The sequence below is a fragment of the Marmota flaviventris genome, chromosome 14 (assembly GCF_047511675.1).
Source record: "Marmota flaviventris isolate mMarFla1 chromosome 14, mMarFla1.hap1, whole genome shotgun sequence".
Lineage (NCBI taxonomy): Eukaryota > Metazoa > Chordata > Mammalia > Rodentia > Sciuridae > Marmota > Marmota flaviventris.
Genome location: NC_092511.1, coordinates 72,412,073 through 72,433,120, shown reverse-complemented (window position 1 = coordinate 72,433,120; position 21,048 = coordinate 72,412,073). Strand labels below are relative to the sequence as shown.

At 39.3% G+C, this 21,048-nt stretch overlaps 1 protein-coding gene and 1 long non-coding RNA gene across 4 annotated transcripts in view; one reads left to right on the top strand and one right to left on the bottom strand.

Annotated features, from left to right (window-relative positions):
- The window catches only part of LOC114099471 (uncharacterized), a 65,000-nt gene extending 46,482 nt beyond the window's left edge, over window positions 1-18,518 (top strand). For both annotated transcript variants that reach the window (XR_011704399.1, XR_003583904.2), the window contains one exon: window positions 17,409-18,518. This is a non-coding gene — a long non-coding RNA (uncharacterized lncRNA). The remainder of the gene's footprint in view (window positions 1-17,408) is intronic.
- Window positions 1,096-2,161, bottom strand: Tmsb10 (thymosin beta 10). 2 transcript variants are annotated; one of them, XM_027943800.2, is made up of 3 exons: window positions 2,057-2,161; window positions 1,650-1,764; window positions 1,096-1,376 (listed from the first exon to the last, which is right to left on the bottom strand). In XM_027943800.2, exons 2-3 carry the CDS (start codon window positions 1,747-1,749, stop codon window positions 1,342-1,344), a joined length of 135 nt encoding a protein of 44 aa, XP_027799601.1. In that variant the 5' UTR covers window positions 1,750-1,764; window positions 2,057-2,161; the 3' UTR covers window positions 1,096-1,341. The 2 variants fall into 2 exon arrangements, with proteins under 2 accessions (XP_027799601.1, XP_027799602.1); XM_027943801.2 differs by having other exon boundaries at window positions 1,650-1,752; window positions 2,057-2,151.
- Window positions 18,519-21,048: the final 2,530 nt, after the last annotated feature.

The following is a 21,048-nucleotide window of genomic DNA, read 5'->3' as shown; positions in this document are numbered from 1 at the left end:
CTGGTTAACCTGGAAGGAGAGGTATGTGTCCAAGTGACAGAAAGGAGTGCAGACTTTAGTTGGGAGAATGTGTTCAGCATTCTATCAAGTCACTCCTAAGTGACTCCCTTGGCCTAGTGTCCCCACAATGGTCTGCTATGGCTTGCCTGTTTCACTCACTAGATTTCAAATTCCTTGTGGACTGCAGAGCACCTTATTCAAATTAACTGCCCTCAGGCATGTCCAGTCCCCTGGGATCAGGCAAAAATGTGAGGAAAATCTCTTAAGCAATGTATCTCCCTGTCCTCCCTCCTTGGAAAAAAAACACTCCACCCCCGAAATCACAAGTCTGTTTTTTTGGCCCGGGTGTCCCAGGTCCCTCCTCCCTTAGGCCCCCTTCCCTGTGGGTCCTGAGGGTGTGACTTACCGGGCTGGGAAACCTGCACTCTTTTCCCTCCATCCCCCTCTCCACCACATTCCCACCCTTTCTGCAAATCACAGCACTGCTCAGCCAGCACTCCCTCTATTGGTAATGCTTCGGTGGAAGGTTTTGAGCTGAAGTTAAAAAGACAAGATGTCCCCCCATGGTTCTGGACCTAATATTGCTTCTAACGTTCCTTTCCGCTGTTGGTTCCCTAGGTCCCACCTTTTTGTTCTTTACCTTTTTTTTTTTAATTCACAATATTTTTGGAGACTCCGGCCTCGCCCATTTCCAACATTTCTTATAGAGTATTTCCCCCCTTTCTTCAGAGACTTTAAATCACGTTTAAATTTTTTTTCTAGTGTGAATGAGAGCTATTAAGAGTCCAGAGGGAAAAAGTAGGACTCTAAAAGATTATCAAAACAGATCCTCTTTTGAGAAAGCATTTTCCAGAGCGGGAGACAAAGTGGGGTTAAATTTTACGTGGGTGGTGAGCAAAAGCCAAGCAGCTAAGAACCCATGAAATCTTGTGGAGAAGAAGGTAAAGCCAAAATTAAAAAATGGTCCCTCGGAGAGCCAGCCCATTCTAGGACCCCCTCCTTTACTCTGCCGCATAACTCCACTCCAGTGAATTGGACTTTGCTGCAGCGGCACTGCCCACGCATACTCAACCAAGATAGATTCAGACCACGCCAGCCATGCCACGAGGTGTTTTATTTTAATTAATCATACAAATAATTTTCTATAATATCCCAGGGCAAACCGGAGAATTTGGCAGTCCGATTGGGTGTCCCCTCAGGTACCAACAGGCCGGTGGCATCGGCGCGGAGTGCCTGGGTTCACAGTGCAGCTTGTGGCTCGTGTCCATCTTGCAGGTGGCTCTTCCTCCACATCACGACGGGGGTCTCAGAGATGATGGGGGTGGGGAATCCTCTAGGCTCTTAGGAAATTTCACTCCGCTTTTCCTGCTCAATGGCTGCGGAGAGCGGGAAGCGGGCACAGGGGGTTGAAGCACCTTACAATCCCCACAAGCGATGCACTCCAAAACCTGATGTGAATGAGGCACCCACCAGGTCTGGGAGTTAAGAGGCTTGGGGCGGGGGAGACAGAGCACTTTGTGTAACCTTAAAGGTAGCAGGGGCCGCCCAAACCAGGGGCATTGGCCGGGTGGGGGTACGGTTGGCACGGGAAGGGCGGGTAGGGGGACTGCGCATGGAGGCCACGGACCCGGAGGCTGGGGCGCACTTACTCTCTTTGGTCGGCAGGGTGTTCTTCTCCTGCGTCTCGGTTTTCTTCAGCTTGGCCTTATCGAAGCTGGCGATTTCCCCCATGTCCGGCTTGTCTGCCATTTTCTTAAAACAATACTAGTGGGCAAACCACGGAAGTTGGCCAAAGGCTGGGGCCAGCGCCCCCTCCCCGCACTCTCCGCCGACGCCTCTCGACTAGGCACTCCCTCCCGGGCGTTCCCGGCAGCGCGGAAGCCGAGGTTCTGGGTGCGTCCAGAACCCCCCTCCGAAGAAGACCCAGGGCGTGGCCGACGGGCTCTGGAGTCCCGCCAGGGAACGGCGCCTGTTGCGACCGCGGCCGCGGCGCTCCAACGGGTAGCACCAGCCCTGACCCCACCCGGCCCGATTCCCGCCCCAGAGTAGCGCTCACCGTGAATTCTTGCTCCAAACCGATCTCCAGTTGCTCCCACTCGCGTTGCTGCAGCAAGAGACAAAAGAGTGGCGCCCGCCCCTCGGCTTATATACCCAGAGCCCCGCCCCGCCTCTCTCCCGCCGCAGCGGGGGAGGTGCCGGCACCGGAGGGGCGGGGCAGTGCAGGCGGCTCACTCCCCACCGCGCCCTCCCGGGCCGCGGGCTGGACTGGGCGCCGCCCTTCCCGCGCCCCGATCCCTAGCTCGTTGTGTTTCGAGGTGGGGGAGGAGGCACTGAGCCTGTGGGTTTTCTTTTGGGGCTGCGTACCCCTTCCTCTGAGAATTGGCTGCTCAACCCGCAGGAAGGGCGTGGGGGGCGGTGGGGGAAGGGATGTGGGGGAGAGAGAGAGAGAGTGTGTGTGTGTGTGTGTTTATGTGTAGTGAGTAGTTGTGGAGGTGCGGGCGTGCCCGGTCGCTGCAGCAACCCTTGCTCGCAGGCGACTACCCACCCGTGTTGCCCCACGTCTCTTGCATTTGCCCCTCCAGAATCCCCTTCCCTTTCCCCTTTTCTTATGTCGGGTGCTCCTTAAACGCTGTTACAAGCATTGTCTGAAGGGAGGAGGGGGGAGCCGGGAGTCCCTAGAAGGCGCACGCTGTTCCTTCTCCCGCCTGGCCTCCTAGGAACACTATATCGGAGGGTGTGGCTTTCCTCCTTGAATTAACCTTGAAGATGATGTGGAAAACCTCATTTCTACAAGCGTTCTTGTCTTTATTAGCCCGTGGCAGGAGTGGAATAATGTAATTATTCAAATCTTCCCTAGAAACGTTGAATTTTCACCCTGTGCAACACCTTTAATAGTAAGTTCCATTATTTAGCTGCACAGGGTTGTGAAGCTGGTAACTACCACCATCATCACCATTGTCATCTTCCTCCTCCTCCTCCTCCTTTTTTTGTCTTGAACTTTCTTTTTTTCCATTGTCAAGGAGTATTGTCAAGCTCTATTAAAGTGGGATTTGGTGGAAACATTCTAACTTCTGTTCAGTCCTTGCCTTATTTTATCTACTTTTCTCATATTCCCTCGGTGTGTTTGGAACAGTGGGAAGAAAGCTTAGATTTATTGATTTGTTATATCAAACTCCTGTGTGATATTAGGCAAGTATTTTCCTGCACCTTAGTTTCTTCACCCATAAAATAATGAAGCATAAATGATATAAATAACAGGGACCAAGTGGGTGCTTAATATGCAGTTCCATTAGAAGGTCACTTTATTATTGTACTGGTCAACACATGTACAAATACTGTGTAAAAAGCACCCCAAAACCCAGTGACTTAAAATAATCATTTATTCTCATTCATATCTGCAGGTCAACTTATGCTTGGCTCCTAGCCAAAGGTGTCTCATTCTCTGGTCTTGGGGTTAGCTGGAGCTTGTTCTTCTCAGGATGATGGCAAGCCAGCCAGAGGGCTATAGAACAGGAGAATATAGAAGTGTTAAAGTGTAAAAACATGTCATATCTGCTAACTTTCCACTGGCTAAGCCTGTCATTAATGGCATGGAGTATATTCCAGTCATGGTAGGAGAGGAAGGGGAGTGAACATTTCCTAAATGAAAATCAAACTTCACAGTCTGGTTTGGCAAACAAATATAAAAGCAGACTTCAAGGTGGCTTAAGGAAATAAAAGTTTATTTTCTACCTGTGCAGCAATATTCTATGTTAATTTTCTGATCAGGGAGCTTCCTTCTTGGTGGCTCAGGCTTCCAGGCCCCTTCTCTCTTGTTACCATGCGCTCCTAAGTCCTGGAAGTCCATTCCATCCAGCCAGTGTATGAGGAAAGAGGAAAGGATAAAGGACTGTTAGCAAGAGATATCACTTTCTAGTTCTTATCTTCTTGAAAAGTATTTCAGTCAAGAGGTTTATATAGAAAAACAAAAATATTAAGTAAAATGGAAGTACATGGAACAGGCCACCTCCAAGAGGTAAATGTCCTGGGGTTTTCCATGTGGCTGGTGTTTATATTGGTCTGGAAACCTCCCTTCTCATATATTATGTATTTGGGGTGGTTACCATGGTTTCTCACCAAGGCTTAGTGCCTTGGTGCTCTGAGCAGGCCTTAAAGTTGGAAACTCCCTTAGGGTGGTTATATCTTTTTCTTTTTAGTTTTTAGAAGGTAGTATCTGGTGGTGAAGGAGGCTGGTTTATGGGCAGGGTGGAATGATCTTTTGTCACTCAAGATAAAATTAGCCCTACTTTATCTCCCTCCATTCCCCTGCTCATACCTAGCTACTTATACTAATAGGACTACTCTAGATTTTTATGGACCAGGCTTAGAAGTAGTCCCTATTACTCTCTGTCCTTATTTATTTATTTATTTATTTATTTATTTATTTATTTATTTTTGGTCAGAAGTTGGTCTCATGGTCTCATAAAACTGTAAGGGAGGATGGGAAATGTAGACTAGCCATACTCTGGAGAAAAAGAAAGCAGTGTTAGACCTGAAGCAGTCTCTGCTGCCTACCATTAAAGAATTTGCTAAACTTGAACATAAAAATATCCAGAGATTACTACTCTTTGGAAGGTTTCACTGGTACTTGATTACTCTTCACATGTAGTGAATTCCTAGGTCCTTACTGAGTATGGAAAAATTCAATCATCCCAATTTGGATCCATGGTGAACTTCAATTCCAGTTTTCCTTTATTTAGGAAACAAAGGAATCTAATCTCCTAAATATAGCTATGGAGACAAACATTTGGAGAAAGAGCAAGCATGCAGAATCCCCCCCCCCCAAAAGGAGTTCTTAGTGAACTTGCTAACAACCTGTATTCTGTTCAGTGCAGCTCTGTGACCCATCTCTATAAAGTAGCTAGCCTTTTTGGCATTCATTGCTCAAGAACAATGACAGATCTGTTAGTTTCATCTAATCCTATGGGAAGTGACTTTAAAATATCTAGATTCTTTGACACTTCTCCTATCATTTCTTTCTTTTTTTTTTTTTTTTTTTTAAGAGAGAGTGGGAGAGAGAGAGAGAGAGAATTTTTTAATTTTTATTTTTTAGTTCTCGGCGGACACAACATCTTTGTTTGTATGTGGTGCTGAGGATCGAACCCGGGCCGCAAGCACGCCAGGCGAGCACGCTACCGCTTGAGCCACATCCCCAGCCCCTCCTATCATTTCTTAAGTATAGCTTGGCCATGGTGACTTTCTTCTAAGGAAGAAAATGTGGCAGAAATGATGCTTTATGAAATTAAAAGGATATGAACAGGAAAATAAGAGCTCATATTATCTGTTTGTCATGATATGAACCTATAGAAGACCAAAAACTCTAGAAAACTTCTAGAGCTCATAAGTAATTCAGCAAAATAGCAGGATACAAAATCCACACCCATAAATCAATTGCATTCCTATACTTCAATGATTAATCTTTTGAAAAAATCTATTAGGAAAACTATCCCATTCACAATAGCCTTAAAAAGAAAAACCTCAAAAATCAATCTAATAAAAGAGTCAAAGGACCTCCAAAATGAAAAACTGTGGAACACTAAAGAAAGAAATGGAAGAAGACCTTAGAAGTAGAAAGCCTCCTGTGTTCTTGGATAGGCAGAATTAGTATTGTCAGAATGGCCATACTACCAAAGCACAATATAGATTCAATGCAATTCCCATCAAAATTCCAATGTTGTTCTTCACAAAAATAGAAAAAGCAGTCATGAAATTCATTTGGAAAAAATAAGAGACCAGATTAGTTGAAGCAAAGAAAAGTGAAGCAGGAGGCATCACAATCCTAGACCTTAAATTGTAACAGAGAGCTATAGTAACAAAAACAGCATGGTACTGGCATCAAAACAGGCAAGAAAACCAAAGGGAACCAAGTAAGAATACACAGAGACAAACCCACATCAATACAGTTACCTCATACAAGACAAAGGTGCTAAAAACATACATTAGAGAAAAAATAGCCTATTTAACAAATGGTGTTGTGAAAACTGGAAGTGCATATGTAAAAGAATGAATTTTAAACACAGTCTTTCACCCTGCATAAAACAACTCAAAGTGGATCAAAGACTGAGAAATTAGACCAGAAATCCTTCATATGCTAGAAGAAAATATAGGCCCAACGTGCCATCATGTCAGCTCAGGAACTGACTTCATTAACAAGATTCCTAAAGTGCAAGAAGTAAAATCAGAAATGAATAAATGGGATTGCATCAAATTAAAAAGCTTCTTCACAGTAAAGGAAACAATCAAGAGCATGAGGAGAGAGCCTACAGAATGGGAGAAAAATCGTTGCCACCTGCTCCTTAGATAGGGTACTAATATCTAGGATATTCAAATAATTTTTAAAAATGGGCAAAGGAAACCAACAGACACTTCTCAAAAGTTGAAATACAAATGGTCAACAAATATATGAAAATAATGTTCAACATCTCTAGCAATTAGAGAAATGCAAATTAAAACTACACAGAGATTTCATCTCACTCCAGTCAGAATGGCAATTATTAAGAATACAAATAACAATAAATGTTGGTAAGAATGTGGAGAGAAGGATACACTCATATATTGTGGTTGGATTGCAAATTGATGCAGCCACTCTGGAAAGCAATATGGGATTCATCAAAAAACTAGGAATGGAACTACCATATGACCCAGCTATCCCACTCCTCAGTATCTGTCCAAAGGATTTAAAATAGTATTCTGCATTGATGCAGCCACATCAATGTTTATAGCAGCACAATTCACAATAGCCAAGCTATGGAGCCAACCCAGGCATCCTGGATAAGAAAATGTGGTATTTATACACAATGGAGCTATAAAGAATAACTTTATAGCATTTGCAAGTGAATGGATGGAACTGCAGAGTATCATGCTAAGTGAAATAAGCTGGACCCAAAAAGCCCAAGGTTGAATTTTTTTTCTCTGATATGAGGAAGCTAATCCAAAATAAGGTGGGGGTGGGGGCGGGAGGGTTGTTAAAAAAAAGTCTAAAATAAAATCAGTGGAGTAAACAAAGGTGATTGAAGGGAATGGAGGAGAGATGGGATAGGAAAAGACAGTGGAATTAATCTGACCTAACTTTCCCATGTACAAGTATGAATATACCACAGTGAATTTCACCATCATGTATATCTACAAAACAAAACTTAAAAAAAAAATAAGTAAATAGCAGAAAGATCATAGAGTAGAGAGAAGGGAACAGGGAGTAGGAGGAAGGGAAGGGAAAGTACTGGGGACTGAATTAGAACAAATTCTATTCCATGCTTTTATGTTTATGTCAAAATGAATTCTATTGTTGTGTATAACTAAAAAGAACCAATAAGGTTTTTTACAAAAAAAAAAAAAAAATGAGGCTGTGTGACATGAGACCATGTCATCAAAGACCACATGGTTCTGCATGACTACCTCTCAGTTTGCCTCCAGGCTCTGAGGAAACCAAGCATCTACAAGGAAAAAAGTCACATGTCAGGATTCCATTGAGCAAAGAGAGACAAGCTGTCCCTGACCAAATTGTAGACTCATGAGCACGATTAATGCTGTTGTAATTGTTTTAAATTACTAAGTTTCAGCATGTTTTGTTACATAGCTACAGATAACTGGAACACCCATGAGTCAGAAAAATTATAACCTGGTGGTGTCAGGGTCGCAGGTCCCATCTGAAGATTTTTTTCCAAATAGTTTCCATAACATTCATATATACCAAAATGAATGTTTACTAAATGTGTACAAAGTATCTGGCAGTGTTCTGGATGTGGAAGGTATAATAATAAGTCTCTCCAAATGCAAATCTGGTGTCACAGATGAATGATTGTGTCATCAACAGTGTTCATCACTTGAACTTACTTAAGGCTTGGGATCCCATTCCAATGTGACAACATTTTAGCCTGCTGCTTGGAACAAACTGTATGCTGTTCACGGATGATATAGAGAAAACTGAATCACTTACCTCCAATTATATTTCCATTTTCTTTGTTGAAAAGGGTGCTCTGGGAAATGTAGAACTAATGAGAGCCTGGTATATGCAGGGGATCTCAGAGGAGCCTTTGGAGATTGGCATGGGGCTTCATTCCTCAGACTTGTTCCATTTGACATTGTTATCAAATTGGACTAGAGATGTAGGTAAAATGCTGATTACATTACAAAAGACAAAATGTGGAAGTCCCAAAGCAGGATCCAGTGGAGAAATGGAAAAAATGTGATTAGATGAATCCAATAAGGATAGATATGGAGTCTTCTTGGAGTAAATATTAGTGCTACCAGTACAAGGAGATATGATGCACATGGTTAACTCTCAAATAGCCATGAGATTTATGGCTATTTATGGATGCATGGATAGGAAGAAAGAGTCCAGACCAGATATCCTTTGGGTATAAGGAACTCATTTACTCCTGCATTTGTCCTTTGTCCTTTTAATGCATATCTTGGTAGATATATATATTTTTAAAATTTTTATTGTTGGTTGTTCAAAACATTACATAGTTCTTGATGTATCATATTTCACACTTTGAATCAAGTGGGTTATGAACTCCCATTTTTACCCTATCATATACAGATTGCAGAATCACATCAGTAGATATATTTATCTTATGCACCTTCTTCTTCATTTAGAAACATGCTTAAGTATCCCTTTACTTAGACAACCCTCCTTCATCACCCTTAGAGAGCAATACCATTGTCATTCTCTATCCTTTTACTGTGTTTAATTTTTCTTCATAGATTCTACCTCTAACCAATATATAACCAAAAATGTTATATTTTCTTTTCTTTGTTTCTATATCCTGCAATAAGAAATGAAAGACCTCATCCATCTTGTTTACCACTATAGCCCTGGCACCAAATACAATGCCTGGCATACACTAAGTGGTCAATCAGCATTCTTTGAATAAATGCATAAATATCCTAATCAAACTACAATGATCTACTCTGGAGGAGATGATGAGTTCTCTGTCACTGGAGGCATTCAATGAGAAAGGATAGCCAAGTATTTTGACTGCTTACAGAGATGATTCATATGTGGAACTGGTATAGGCTCATAAATAGTAGAACATCGTCTTCCTAGATGACATTCCTGGTCTTTCTATTGTTTCTATTCCATTTGTGAAACAGATTGCTTTTGAGTGTCAGTTTTGCAGCCTGAAAATAATTGTGATTTTCACATAAAGGAGGTTTGGGAAACAAGGAAATCAGACTGTGACCTCTATATTTTCTGCAACATCAAAATACTGGGTTTTTGTTGTTTGTTTTGTTTGTTTTGGTAGGTCATGTAGTTAAAGGCTTGTCCAAGATAAAATGATGATGAAAGTAAAGTAGTCCCTTGAGGTGCAGCCTCAGTAGTTATTGTTCTGTTCTGCAGATGTGTGTATTAACTTAGCAGTTTCTTAGTAGCCCAAGTGGCTAATGGCCACAGTGTGAATGAGAATATTACTATTTCGGTTTTCACATCTGCCACTAGAATAGCAATAATGATGCAACTAATCCTATGGAGCAGTTTTGAGGCTCCAGATTGTGTGTTGAGGACCGTGCATGTATTTTCTCACTCAATTCTCACCAAAATAGTGTGATATGGCAGTTTTTAACTTCTCCTTTACAGTGTAGGAACCTGAAACTTGGTAAAGTCATACAATATTGGCAAAACTGGAGGGATTTTGTTTATTTTTGTTTTTGTTTTAACTACTGCACCACTTTCCCACTTGCCTAGTTCTTTTTTTTTTTTTTTTTTTTTTTGGTACTGGGAATTGAACTCAGGGCACTCAACCACTGAGCCACATCCCTTGCCCTATCTTGTATTTTATTTAGAGACAGGGTCTCACTGAGTTGCTTAGTGCCTCGCTAAATTGCTGAGGGTGGCTTTAAACTCGCCATCCTCCTGCCTCAGTCTCCTGAGCCACTGGGATTACAGGCATGCACCACCCTGTCTGCCATCACTTGCCTAGTTCTTGCAGGGGAGTTTGCAAACTGGCAGCCTGTATCTAATTAATATATGTGTTTTTTTTGGCCCCATTAAATTTAATAACAAAAAAATTAGCTAATACTCAAACATTGAAAAATTCACAAACTGATCTAGAAGCAATGTAGCTGTAGTTTCTCAGGGGCATCATCGTGATTAGCAGCTTTCCCTCTTAACTTTATTGGCTTCACCACTATTTCCTAATGTCTTCTCAGCATGGAAAGCAGTGCCAACTGCCACTTATCATATTTGGGCCTGTGTTCTGCTTACAATACAGAAATAATTCTGTGGGAGCCAACCTTCGAGATGGCTTCTAGTGAGTCCTATCTACCTATGTAGTCACCCACTGTATTTCATCAAGGTGGCACTGTGCAACTAGTGATATATGGCAAAAGAATATGTCATTCCTGGGACTAATTTCCATTTTGGTGGTGGCAGCACGTTCTCTCTTTTCACCTGTCTTAATGTCTCTCTCTGATATCTCATTTTGGGGGAAGCCAGTTGCCATGCTGTGAGCCCCCTATGGAGGGAGGGGCCTAGGTGGCAATGAACTCAAGTCTCTGGCCAACAGCCAGTGAAGAGCTGAGGCTTGCCAACAAGCTCTACATGAGTAAGCTAGGAAGTGGGTCCTCTAGGTCTAATCCAGTCTTCACATATTTGTCTGCAAATCCATTGCAATGTCATGAAAGACCCCCAGCCAGAAACTATTTAGCTAAACTGTTCCCAGAAACTGTGTTGTTTTATGTTTCTACATTTTGGGGTTATTTGTTACTCAGTGATAGATAAACTAATTCACTTTCAAAAGTAGGAAGAAAATACATAGAGTCAGAAATTAGAACAGTGGTTCTCAGCAGCTGAGGAAAGGGAGAATGGATAATGGGGAATTCTTTTTATTTCTGGTGCTGGGAATGGAATCCAGGGCCTTTCCATGCATTTTACCACTGAGCTACACTCTCAGCCCACGGGGAGTTCTTATTTAATGGTATAGAATATCAGCATGAGATGATGAAAAAGTTCTAGAAAGGAAAAACTGAGGGTTGCCCAATAATGTGAATATACTTACTACCAATGAACTGTACACTTAAAAATGGTTAAAATAGTAAATTTTATCTTATGTATATTTAATCATAATAAAGAAAATCAGTGGGAAAATGGAAGAAAGATAGATCAAGAGTATTATATGTCTCAAGAAAAATGAGAAAGAACATATTTATTTGTGGAAATAAAGGATATTTATATCATTATAATACCAAAGTATTACCAGCAATAGTAAGAACTTTGGTATATAGGTAATGTGAGTAAGTGAGTGACAACATTCTTGACGAACCAGGCTTATTTTAACTTCTTTACATGTCTACCTGGCTCCTATTGGTCTTTGAGTCAGCTGAGCTTGCTGTAGAGCAGTAGTTTACAAACTGTTTTTGACCTAGAGACCACCCTTACACCTAAGAAGTACATTCTGTACTTTTCACATTTTGACTAGTACTCACATGAGCACAAAGTTTCTCTAGAACAATACCCACTCCCTTTTTTTTGCCTGTTATCTTTTTAAATATTTATTTGTTTAGTTGTAGTTGGACACAGTACCTTTATTTTATGTGTTTATTTTTATGTGGTGCTGAGGATCGAACCCAGGGCCTCGCACATGCTAGGTGAGCGTTCTACCACTGAGCCATAATCCCAGCCCTATAATACCCACTCTTACTGTTTGTGAGACACTCTGGCCTTTTATGTGCTTTTTAATTTTAATCTTTTTTTAATTTTGAAATAACTATAGATTCACAGGAAGTTGTAAAGGTAGTACTCTTATGTTTCCCCGTACACTTCTCCAAGCTCTTTCCAGTGGGAACAACTGCAATGCAATATTTAAACCAGGAATTGACATTGTTGCAATCTATAGGCTATTTTTTTTTTTCAGATTTCACCAGTGTTTACATTTACTCATTTGTACATGTGTGAAGATCTATGCAACTTCATCACATGTATAGAGTTATATAACCACCACCACAATCCAGTTACAGACCTATTTCATCACCTCTATGGGAATCCCTTCTACTGCTCTTTTTAGTCACATCTCCATCCCCCAAAAGTAATCCCTGGCAACCAATCTGTTCTTCATCTTCCTTTCAAGAACATTATACAAATGGAAACAGTATATATATATACTTTTGAGACTGGCTCAATGTAATGCTCTTGAGATCCATCTAAGTTGTTGAATGTGTCAATAATTCATTTGTTTTTATCTCTGAGTGGTGTTCATGATGTGAATGTACCACTTGTTGAAGAGCATATTGGTTGTTTCCAGTTTGGGGCTGTAAGAAATAAAACCATGATGAACCACTGTATACATTTATGTATGTGTGTGGACAGGTTTTCATTTCTTAGGATAAATGCTCAGGGGGATGATCACTAAGTCATATGGTAAATGTATGTTTTATAACAGATTGCCAAACAATTTTGCAGAGTTATTGTGTTTGTACCATTTTACATTCCCACCAGTAATATATAAGAAATCTATCCTCATTAGTATTTGGTATCATCTCTGTTTTAATTTTAGTTGTTCTAATAGGTGGAATATAATGTTTTATCACTTTTTTTTATACTGGGGATTGAATTCAGGGCTGCTTTACTACTGAGCTACATCTCCAGCCCTTTGTATGTTTTATTTTGAGACAGGATCTTGCTGAGTTTGGCCTCAAACTTGTGATCCTTCTGCTTCATCCTCTCAAATTGCTAGGATTATAGGCATGTGTCACCATGGCATTAATTTGACTCATCATTGTTTTAATTTGAATTTTCCTAGTGGCTACCAGTATTGAACTATTCCTTTCCATCTTAATATTTCATTAAAATGTAGATTATGACCTGCCAATTTGATTTTATTATCAACTAATTGGTTGTGACTAGTTCGAACACTGCTGTAGTGAGATCATCATTTCAAGCAATTCTTTAGTATTGACCATTTAGAAATTATCTCTTTAACTCTAAATTCTTCTTTTACTTGCACAAGACAGACACTTCTGAAATTTTATGTCACTCAGATGTGCCGCAGTCCGGCTGCAGCAAAATAACGGGGGGGGGGGCGGGGGGGGGGGGACGAACAACTTGTGTAGATTGATACAGCAGGAGTGGAAGCCGTTTATTGTAGGACAGGAGTGGTATATATACATTCCACACAGCTTATCTTAATTAACATAAACTCGATACAGCAGTCAACCAATAAGGAATCTCCACACTTAATGGCTTGCTGGTGTTACTTCACAAACCACTCCCTCTGGCAAAATGCCAGGCGCCATCCAGACTTGTTTACAGACCTTAACACAGATGTTCTCTGGGGTTTGAACATATAGCTAAAAATGATTCCAGCTCCTGTTTGAAGTTTTTATACATGTATACATACATGCATACATATAGTGTCCTGTCCCCTGCCCCTCTGCTGATCTCTGAATTTTCAGGAATATTTAGTTATTATGGTTATTTCTGATCTCTTTGGTTTTTGTGTCTCCTCATTGATGCACTTCTCATCATAGTATAAAAGGCCCTTGGCCTTTGTTTCCTTCTTCAAAGCAACTACATAAGGCTGATGTATGCAGCACAAATCTACCAGATGTTTATAGATTAAAAGGGAAGGCAAACATTATCAATGACATATCCTTGATCTTAAAAGTACTTCTTGTACTGTGGGGGACCCAGATAACCCAAAAGTTGCAGTATTTAATTATCTCCTTTTCTCCCCTTTCTGATTCCCTTCTTCCTCTCTTAATTCTTACTTTTGAGAAATAACTCCCTTCTCAAGGAGAACAATGCACTTGTTTTTTGCTACCTTGGTTTGTGCTGGAGGAGGTTACGGGCCTCCCTTTATAGTACAAGCAAGGAATCGAAGTATTTCCCCAAAGACATTTCCTTCAGGGAATTTCGGTGTTAGCTGTTAGGATAATACTATTTTTACTTTTTCATAGGAATAGTCTGGCATTTGTTTCTCTCTTTCTTATAAATGTTAAAGAGGTAATTTTTTCTTTTCCAAATAAACATCACCCTCCTTCTCCATTATATATTTCATAATAGTAAGTCCCCAGGCCTTGAATTTTTGCTTACCTCTCATCTGTGTGTGAAGTCTGTTCTCAACACAGTACTTGCCAATGGTGACTCTGTCCTCTGTTTTCTACACCAGTGCTCTAAGTTGATAAAATTATTTGGAAAGTTGCTTTGATAACATGTGTCTACTGAAAAACAGAAGAAGTTTTGTTCCTAGAGTTGTGAAATTTCAATCTGTGGCATAGTCTTAGTCAATTAAGAAGTAGAGGGCATGCTTGGAATCAGGAATTGAAAAATAAAAGGACCATGAAGAAAATGAGAACATGTGTCCTCATTTTTCCATTTATTCTTCCAAGATTTTCTATGACAATACCATGTCCTGGGAGTGATATAGAGATGAATAAACTGTGGTTTCTGTCCTCAAGGACTGTACAATCTGGTAGAGCATACAGAATTGAAAAATCAACCTAAAATATTTGTAGAGATGAGACATATCTGTCGGACTATTTATGACTTCCTAACCCACAGAAGTCATGCAATATTGTACATGATTGCTATTGTTTTAAGGCACTAAATTTTGGGGGAGGGTATAAAAAAGTCAGTCACTGTAATAGACAGTGAAAATTCTCTTTCCCATGTTCCAGACCTCTCATTTCCCTCCCTTAAAACAACCTATTACCAGCTTCTGTACACTTTAAGAGATACTAGCATATGCACATACAAACACAATAAATACAAGCATACATGTATATACACATGCATACATATAATGTCCTGTCCCCTGCTCCTCTACTGGAAATTGAACCCAAGGCTTTGTGCATGTGAGACAGATGCTCTTCCACTTAGCTACATCCTTGCCTGTCGGGAACTGCTCTGGAATTACACCTCCTTAAGTCCAGCAAGAGATACTAACAATTATTGCACCCCGGCAATAACTTGGGCTTTACCTCTGCTGGGATAATAAGGCGTGGCACCAGGAGTAGGCATTACCCAGTGGAGTTGAGTTGCACTCACCTGTTCCTTTATAATCCTACCCCTTGCCCTTTTTTGGATAGAATGTTCTAAGACACAGCCTCCCCCAATAAAAGCCAACTCCAGTGCGTTCCCTCTCTCTCTCTTCAGCCTCTCCTGACTTTCTCTTGCCCCCCTTGTGGGAGCCTGAGGGTGGGGTGGTGGGGAACCATCCTGAAGCTCATAGGAAAAGGTATTCCATGTCTGTGTGGTCTTTTCATGTCACCCCAAATTCACACAAGTGACTTTGGTTCAGTTGCCCACGCTGGATGGGGGCAGCACTTGCCCTTTATTTTTTTAGAATTTTTTTTTCACAATACCTTTATTCTATCTATTTTTTATTTTCATGTAGTGCTGAGAATGGAACCCAGGGACTCACATGGACTAAGCAAGTGCTTTACCACTAAACTACAGCCCTAGCCCCCATCCTTGCCCTTTTATTTATTTATTAAAAAAAAAAAAAAAAAAACTTTTGAGACAGGTTCTCACTAAATTACCCAGGCTGGCCTTGAACTCAAGTTCAAGTTGAAATCCTCCTGCCTCAGCCTCCTGAGTTGCTGAGATTACAGGTCTGGGCCACCATTCCCAGCTACATATTTTTAAATTTTGTTTTTACAAATGACAGCATATTACTGGACTTCACCTTACCTTCTTAATACAACTTGGATATTGTATCATATCAGGACAAATGATGCTCATGCTAGTTTCATAGATAACTGTATATACAATATTACTACCTGAGCACTGCTACTCTAAGCACTTATATGTATTGACTCTTTAAATCTCACAACAGCCCTATGAGCAAAGTCCTATTACTTCCTTATTTATAGCACAAGAAACTGAGACAAAAAGAGGTTAAATAACTAAGATTACATATCCAATAAGTTGTAGTGGCAGGGTTTGAACCCTAGAAGTTGGTCTCCAAATCCACTGTTGTTCTTATTAAACGTTATGTGATATCCTATTCAATGGATGTACCCTGGGTTATTTAATCAGTATCATATTGGTCTGCATTTACATTTTTTTTAGCAATTTATTACAAATTGTTATCCCTAGCATTTTTATGTGAGTAGAGTTTCACATGATGCATGTGTAAATATTTAGTTTATAAAGTAAGTTAACATGCTGTTAATAAAGAATATTCTGTATTTCTGCATGAAGATATAATTTCTAATATGAATTTTTAAATTTGAAAAATACTGGTTTTTATATGCATAAGAGTAGGCAAACAATCACAGATGACTGGATTTAATGTGTTATGCAGGTCTGAGTGTTCTGTAAGTGGGCTGGAGATGTTCAAAAGAACAAGAAAATAAAGATGCATATAATTCATAAAATATTAGAAATTTATTCTGCAATTTTTTTTGCTTTCACTTAACATAATTACTAATGATCTGAGATTAAAAATAAAATATAATGTTCAAAGTGTACAAAATCTTATTACTTGTGATAGTTATTTTCTATAAAATTTCTGTAAACATTGAATTAGTGAATACTGAGCCATAACTCACAGGAGAAATACAGAATAAGGTACCTGTATGCCTATAGGTACATTTTCATCAACTCTTCAATAATAACCTTGTTTTATGTGTTTTTCCTGTTCAAAGACACATTATATAATATATACCATTTGAGTCATGAATCATATGGCCAACAGCATGCATCTGAATGAAGCTTGTCTAACACACATATTTTCTCTGTAAGGCTCATTATAGATTCCTGAAGTTGTAAACACTAGACAGCACTTCAGCAGTACACTTCAGCATCTGTTTTTTGGTTTTGTTTTGCTTTTTTCAGTGTTGGGGTTTGAGCCCAGGGCCTTTTGTATGCTAGTCAAGCACTCTAAGACTAGGCTACAACTTTAGCCCCTTGAATACCATTTTATACATCGAAATCACCAACTGCACCAAATGTGGAAAATGGGGCACTAAATTGAACTTGAAAATGATGCTTGTTTGTAGTCTGAAAGCTAACATAAGAAGGCATTACCTTTTTTGTCCTCAACTGGGAATGCATATTTTGGGTGATTCAGTTTTTTACATTCTATTTATGCCCCCAAATGATGGTGGAAGTGCCTAGAATATTGATTTTAGGGTAACAAATAAATTTTATCAAGCCGTATAATTGCAAATACAGAATTCACAAATGATAAGTATCAACTGTAGTGTTATTAAAAATGTGAATTCAGGAGCCGGGGTTGTGGCTTAGTGGTAGAGCACTTGCCTAATATGCGTGGGACACTGGTTTTGATTCCTGGCACCACATAAAATAAAAACAAATAAAATAAAGATATTGTGTCTATCTACAACTAAAAAAAAAATTTTAAGTGTGAATTCAGTTATGTAAAAAAAGCTAAAACTTTATATGTTAAAATTGTTTCTTCTAGGGCTGGGGATGTGGCTCAAGCGGTAGCGCACTTGCCTGGCGTGCATGCGGCCCGGGTTCGAGCCTCAGCACCACATACAAAGATGTTGTGTCCGCCGAAAACTAAGAAAAATAAATGTTAAAATTCTCTCTCTCTCTCTCTCTCAATCTCAATCTCTCTTTAAAAAAAAATTACTTTCTTCTAAAATATTTACAACTATCTAGTATTCTAAACCAAACTATGACTAATTATTGATATCAAAGTGCCAACCAAAGTCATTTTAAATTAAATATTTCATTAAAAATTTTGTAGATGAGCCAGGTATAGTGGCACATGCCTTGTAATCCCAGCTATTCAGGAGGCTGAGGCATGAGGATCACAAATTAAAGTCCAGTCTGGACAATTTAACAAAACCCTGTCTTGTTAAAAATGAAATATAAAGTGCTGAGGATGTAACTCAAAGGTAAAGAGCTTGCCTAGTATGTATGAGATCATGGATTCAATCCACAGGACTTAAAAAAAATTGCAGATGAAATTAAGTTTAATTTATCATTTTATTAAACTAAATTATTTGCAATTCTAGCCTTCAGTATTCATCTTGTGGCCAACGTGAAAAATCTATTTCACTTCATGTGTGCTGTGTCCAGACTGACATGCATAAAGATTTAAGAATAATATGAGCTATTCACTATAGCAAAATATTCCTCCATTCTCATATACAGCTATTCAGAAAACTGTTAATTCCTAATTCACGAGTCACTTCTGTAGTCCCTAGAATCCCTGGGCTAATTTTTATAGCCACAAACATGAATAGGAAAAGAAGAATAAAATGGACACTTGGCACCACTAGAAGAATCTATGAGAGAGAAGGTTGGCATGGCAGAAAAGTTCTTAGGAAGGTGCTTCTGTCATTCCAATCACTAAATACAGAAGCTTTAAGGATTGCAGTGGCGCCCCCACAAACAAATCTGGTACTGAGGTGCAGTCACTTTTGCTTCCAGGCTACAGAACAGGGAAGCCTTTGCCAAGGGCCTGCATGTTACTTGTGCCTGTCTTCCTTGCTTGGGCCTAATGCTGCAGCTGCAGTGGATTGAAACAAAGAAACTAAGCCAATAAAACCTATGAAAGTAATAGTTGGATGCATTTTATTTTCTTTCTTCTTCTCTCTCTCTTTTTTTTAATCATAATCAAATGGTTATACTGGTGAGATTTGTTTTCCATTTTTAGATCCCATTGTTTTCCATTTACTTATAGTTGCTCCAAATAATATGTAAGTATAATTTTCTCTTTCTAAATGTTCAGACATACACTTCAATAACATATTATTGCCTTTCAATTTAAAAAATGTTTGGCAGTGTGCAGTGGCACATGCCTTTAATCTCAGTTACTTGGAAAGCTAAAGCAGGAGGATCACAAGTTCAAGGTCAGCCTGGGAACTCAGTGAGACCCTGTTTCAAAATAAAAAATTAAAAGGGCCAGGGTGTATCTAAGTAGTAAAGGGCCCCCTGTGTTCAATCCCTAGTACCAAAAAAAAAAAAAAAAAGAAAGAAAGAAAGAAAAAGATTTAGAATAGCATGAAGTTTGATCAGTGGATGTGGTCAACTGTGCTGTGCTGGTGTTCATGAAATTATTTTGCTTAAGATTTCAGAATTTTGGGCTGGGGATGTGGCTCAAGCGGTAGCGCACTCGCCTGGCATGCGTGCGGCCCGTGTTCAATCCTCAGCACCACATACAAACAAAGATGTTGTGTCCACCAAGAACTAAAAAAAAATAAATATTAAAATTAAAAAAAAAGATTTCAGAATTTTTTATAAAATTCCAAATTTCGTTTTGAGAAATTGATAATATTTTCCCTTAAGGCAATGTGTGACTATGTTGCTATCAATAATATGCACAATATAGCTTCATAAAACATTGCTTTTTCTTTGTTTATTTCATTTTCTGAGTTTGAACAAAAATAAAGTCATTATCTATTTGTAACTTGCAGAAATCAGATTATAACAGATTTTTATGTGAAAAATAATGAACTTCTGTGGATTTAGTTATCTATCAGTCTCATGTAATTACTCAAATAAGTAACTAATAGGAAACATACAGAATTCAACAGAAAGAGCTAGCCTTATTTATAACGAAGAAAACAAATGGTGAGAAGAAAGATTCAAAAGGTTAAAAAAATGGTAGGAAGCTAAATGTAAGAGGATCCTACATGAACAGCAGAAACCTCTAGATTCTTTCCAAATAGGCTAAGGGATTCTTCTGACTAGAAGTGTCTTACATTGGTTCAGACAAAAATCTGGTTTATATACATTTCTTTAGTATCATTACTTTTGTGATATTTTATTTATGAGCAATGGTAGCCAACACCTACACAAAGAAGCCTCAGACTAGGAGAGGCTAAAGCCACATTCCATTATACAAATCTGTATTCCTTGGCTTGGTTCCTAGAGCTATGTGGGTGCACATTGAAACATTGAAGGAAGCTTGCAGAGATCTGCCGGCAGCGCCCCCTCAACCTTTTTTTTTTTTAACTGATCAAGGAACCACCTGCAGATGGTTGCAAGGTTATGGGAAGTCACTGGTGGTATTCCTATTAACATACTTTGGGTATCTGGTACCAACTCTTCTTCCTCTATTATACAAGACAAGTATGGTCAGTTTCCTTTGATTCTGATTTGTTATTGGTTATTTTTCAGAGAACACTCCCTGGTATTTTTCCCAAGAAATAATAGCAATTTTATCAAATTTTTAGCTATTTAATTTGTTGTTGTTAAATTAATTGGGTTGCTATGTCACAGAATGTTACATTATTGGATTCCTGAATTTCTTAGGTTTTTTTCATTTTTAATCGGCACATAATATTTATAAAGAATCATGTATTTCATTGTCATCTATTCATATATGCACATAATTTGATCAAGTTCAATCCTCAGTACCCAATCCCTCCCCTTTCCCTTCCCTCTTCCCTCACTTTGGTCCCCTTCCTCTACTTTACTTGTCTCTCTTCTATTTTCAGGAGGTCCCTTTTTTCTAGAGAGGACCAGAGAGCTTTCACATATGAGAGAAAACATATTGCCCTTGACTCCTCTCTGAGTTTGGCTTATTTTGCTTAACTTATTTTGCATTTATTTTCCTCCAAATGATACAATTTCATTCTTCTTTATGCCTGAATAAAATGCCATTGTCTATATATGCCATATCTTCTTTATCCTTTCATCAGTTCACAGACACCTAAACTGGCTCCATAACTTAATTATTGTGAATTGTGCTGCTATAAACATGAAAACACATGTATTTGTGTAGTACCAAGGAGTGATGTGTTAGTCAACTTTTTTGTAACTGTGACCAAAACACCTGGCAAAAACAACTTAAAGCCAGGTGAGGAGGTGCACACCTGTAATCCCAGCGGCTCAGGAGGCTGAGACAGGAGGATGGCGATTTCAAAGCCAGCCACAGCAATTTAGCGAGGCCCTAAGCAGCTCAGTGAGACCCTGTCTCTAAATAAAATACAAAATAGGGCTGGGATGTGCCTCAGCTGTCAAGTGCCCCTGAGTTCAATCCCCGGTACCTCCTCCAAAAAAAAAAAAAAAAAAAAATTAGAGGAGGAAAAGTTTATTTTATTTATTTTTAAGTTTAGTCTATTTTTTATTGGTTCTTTTTAATT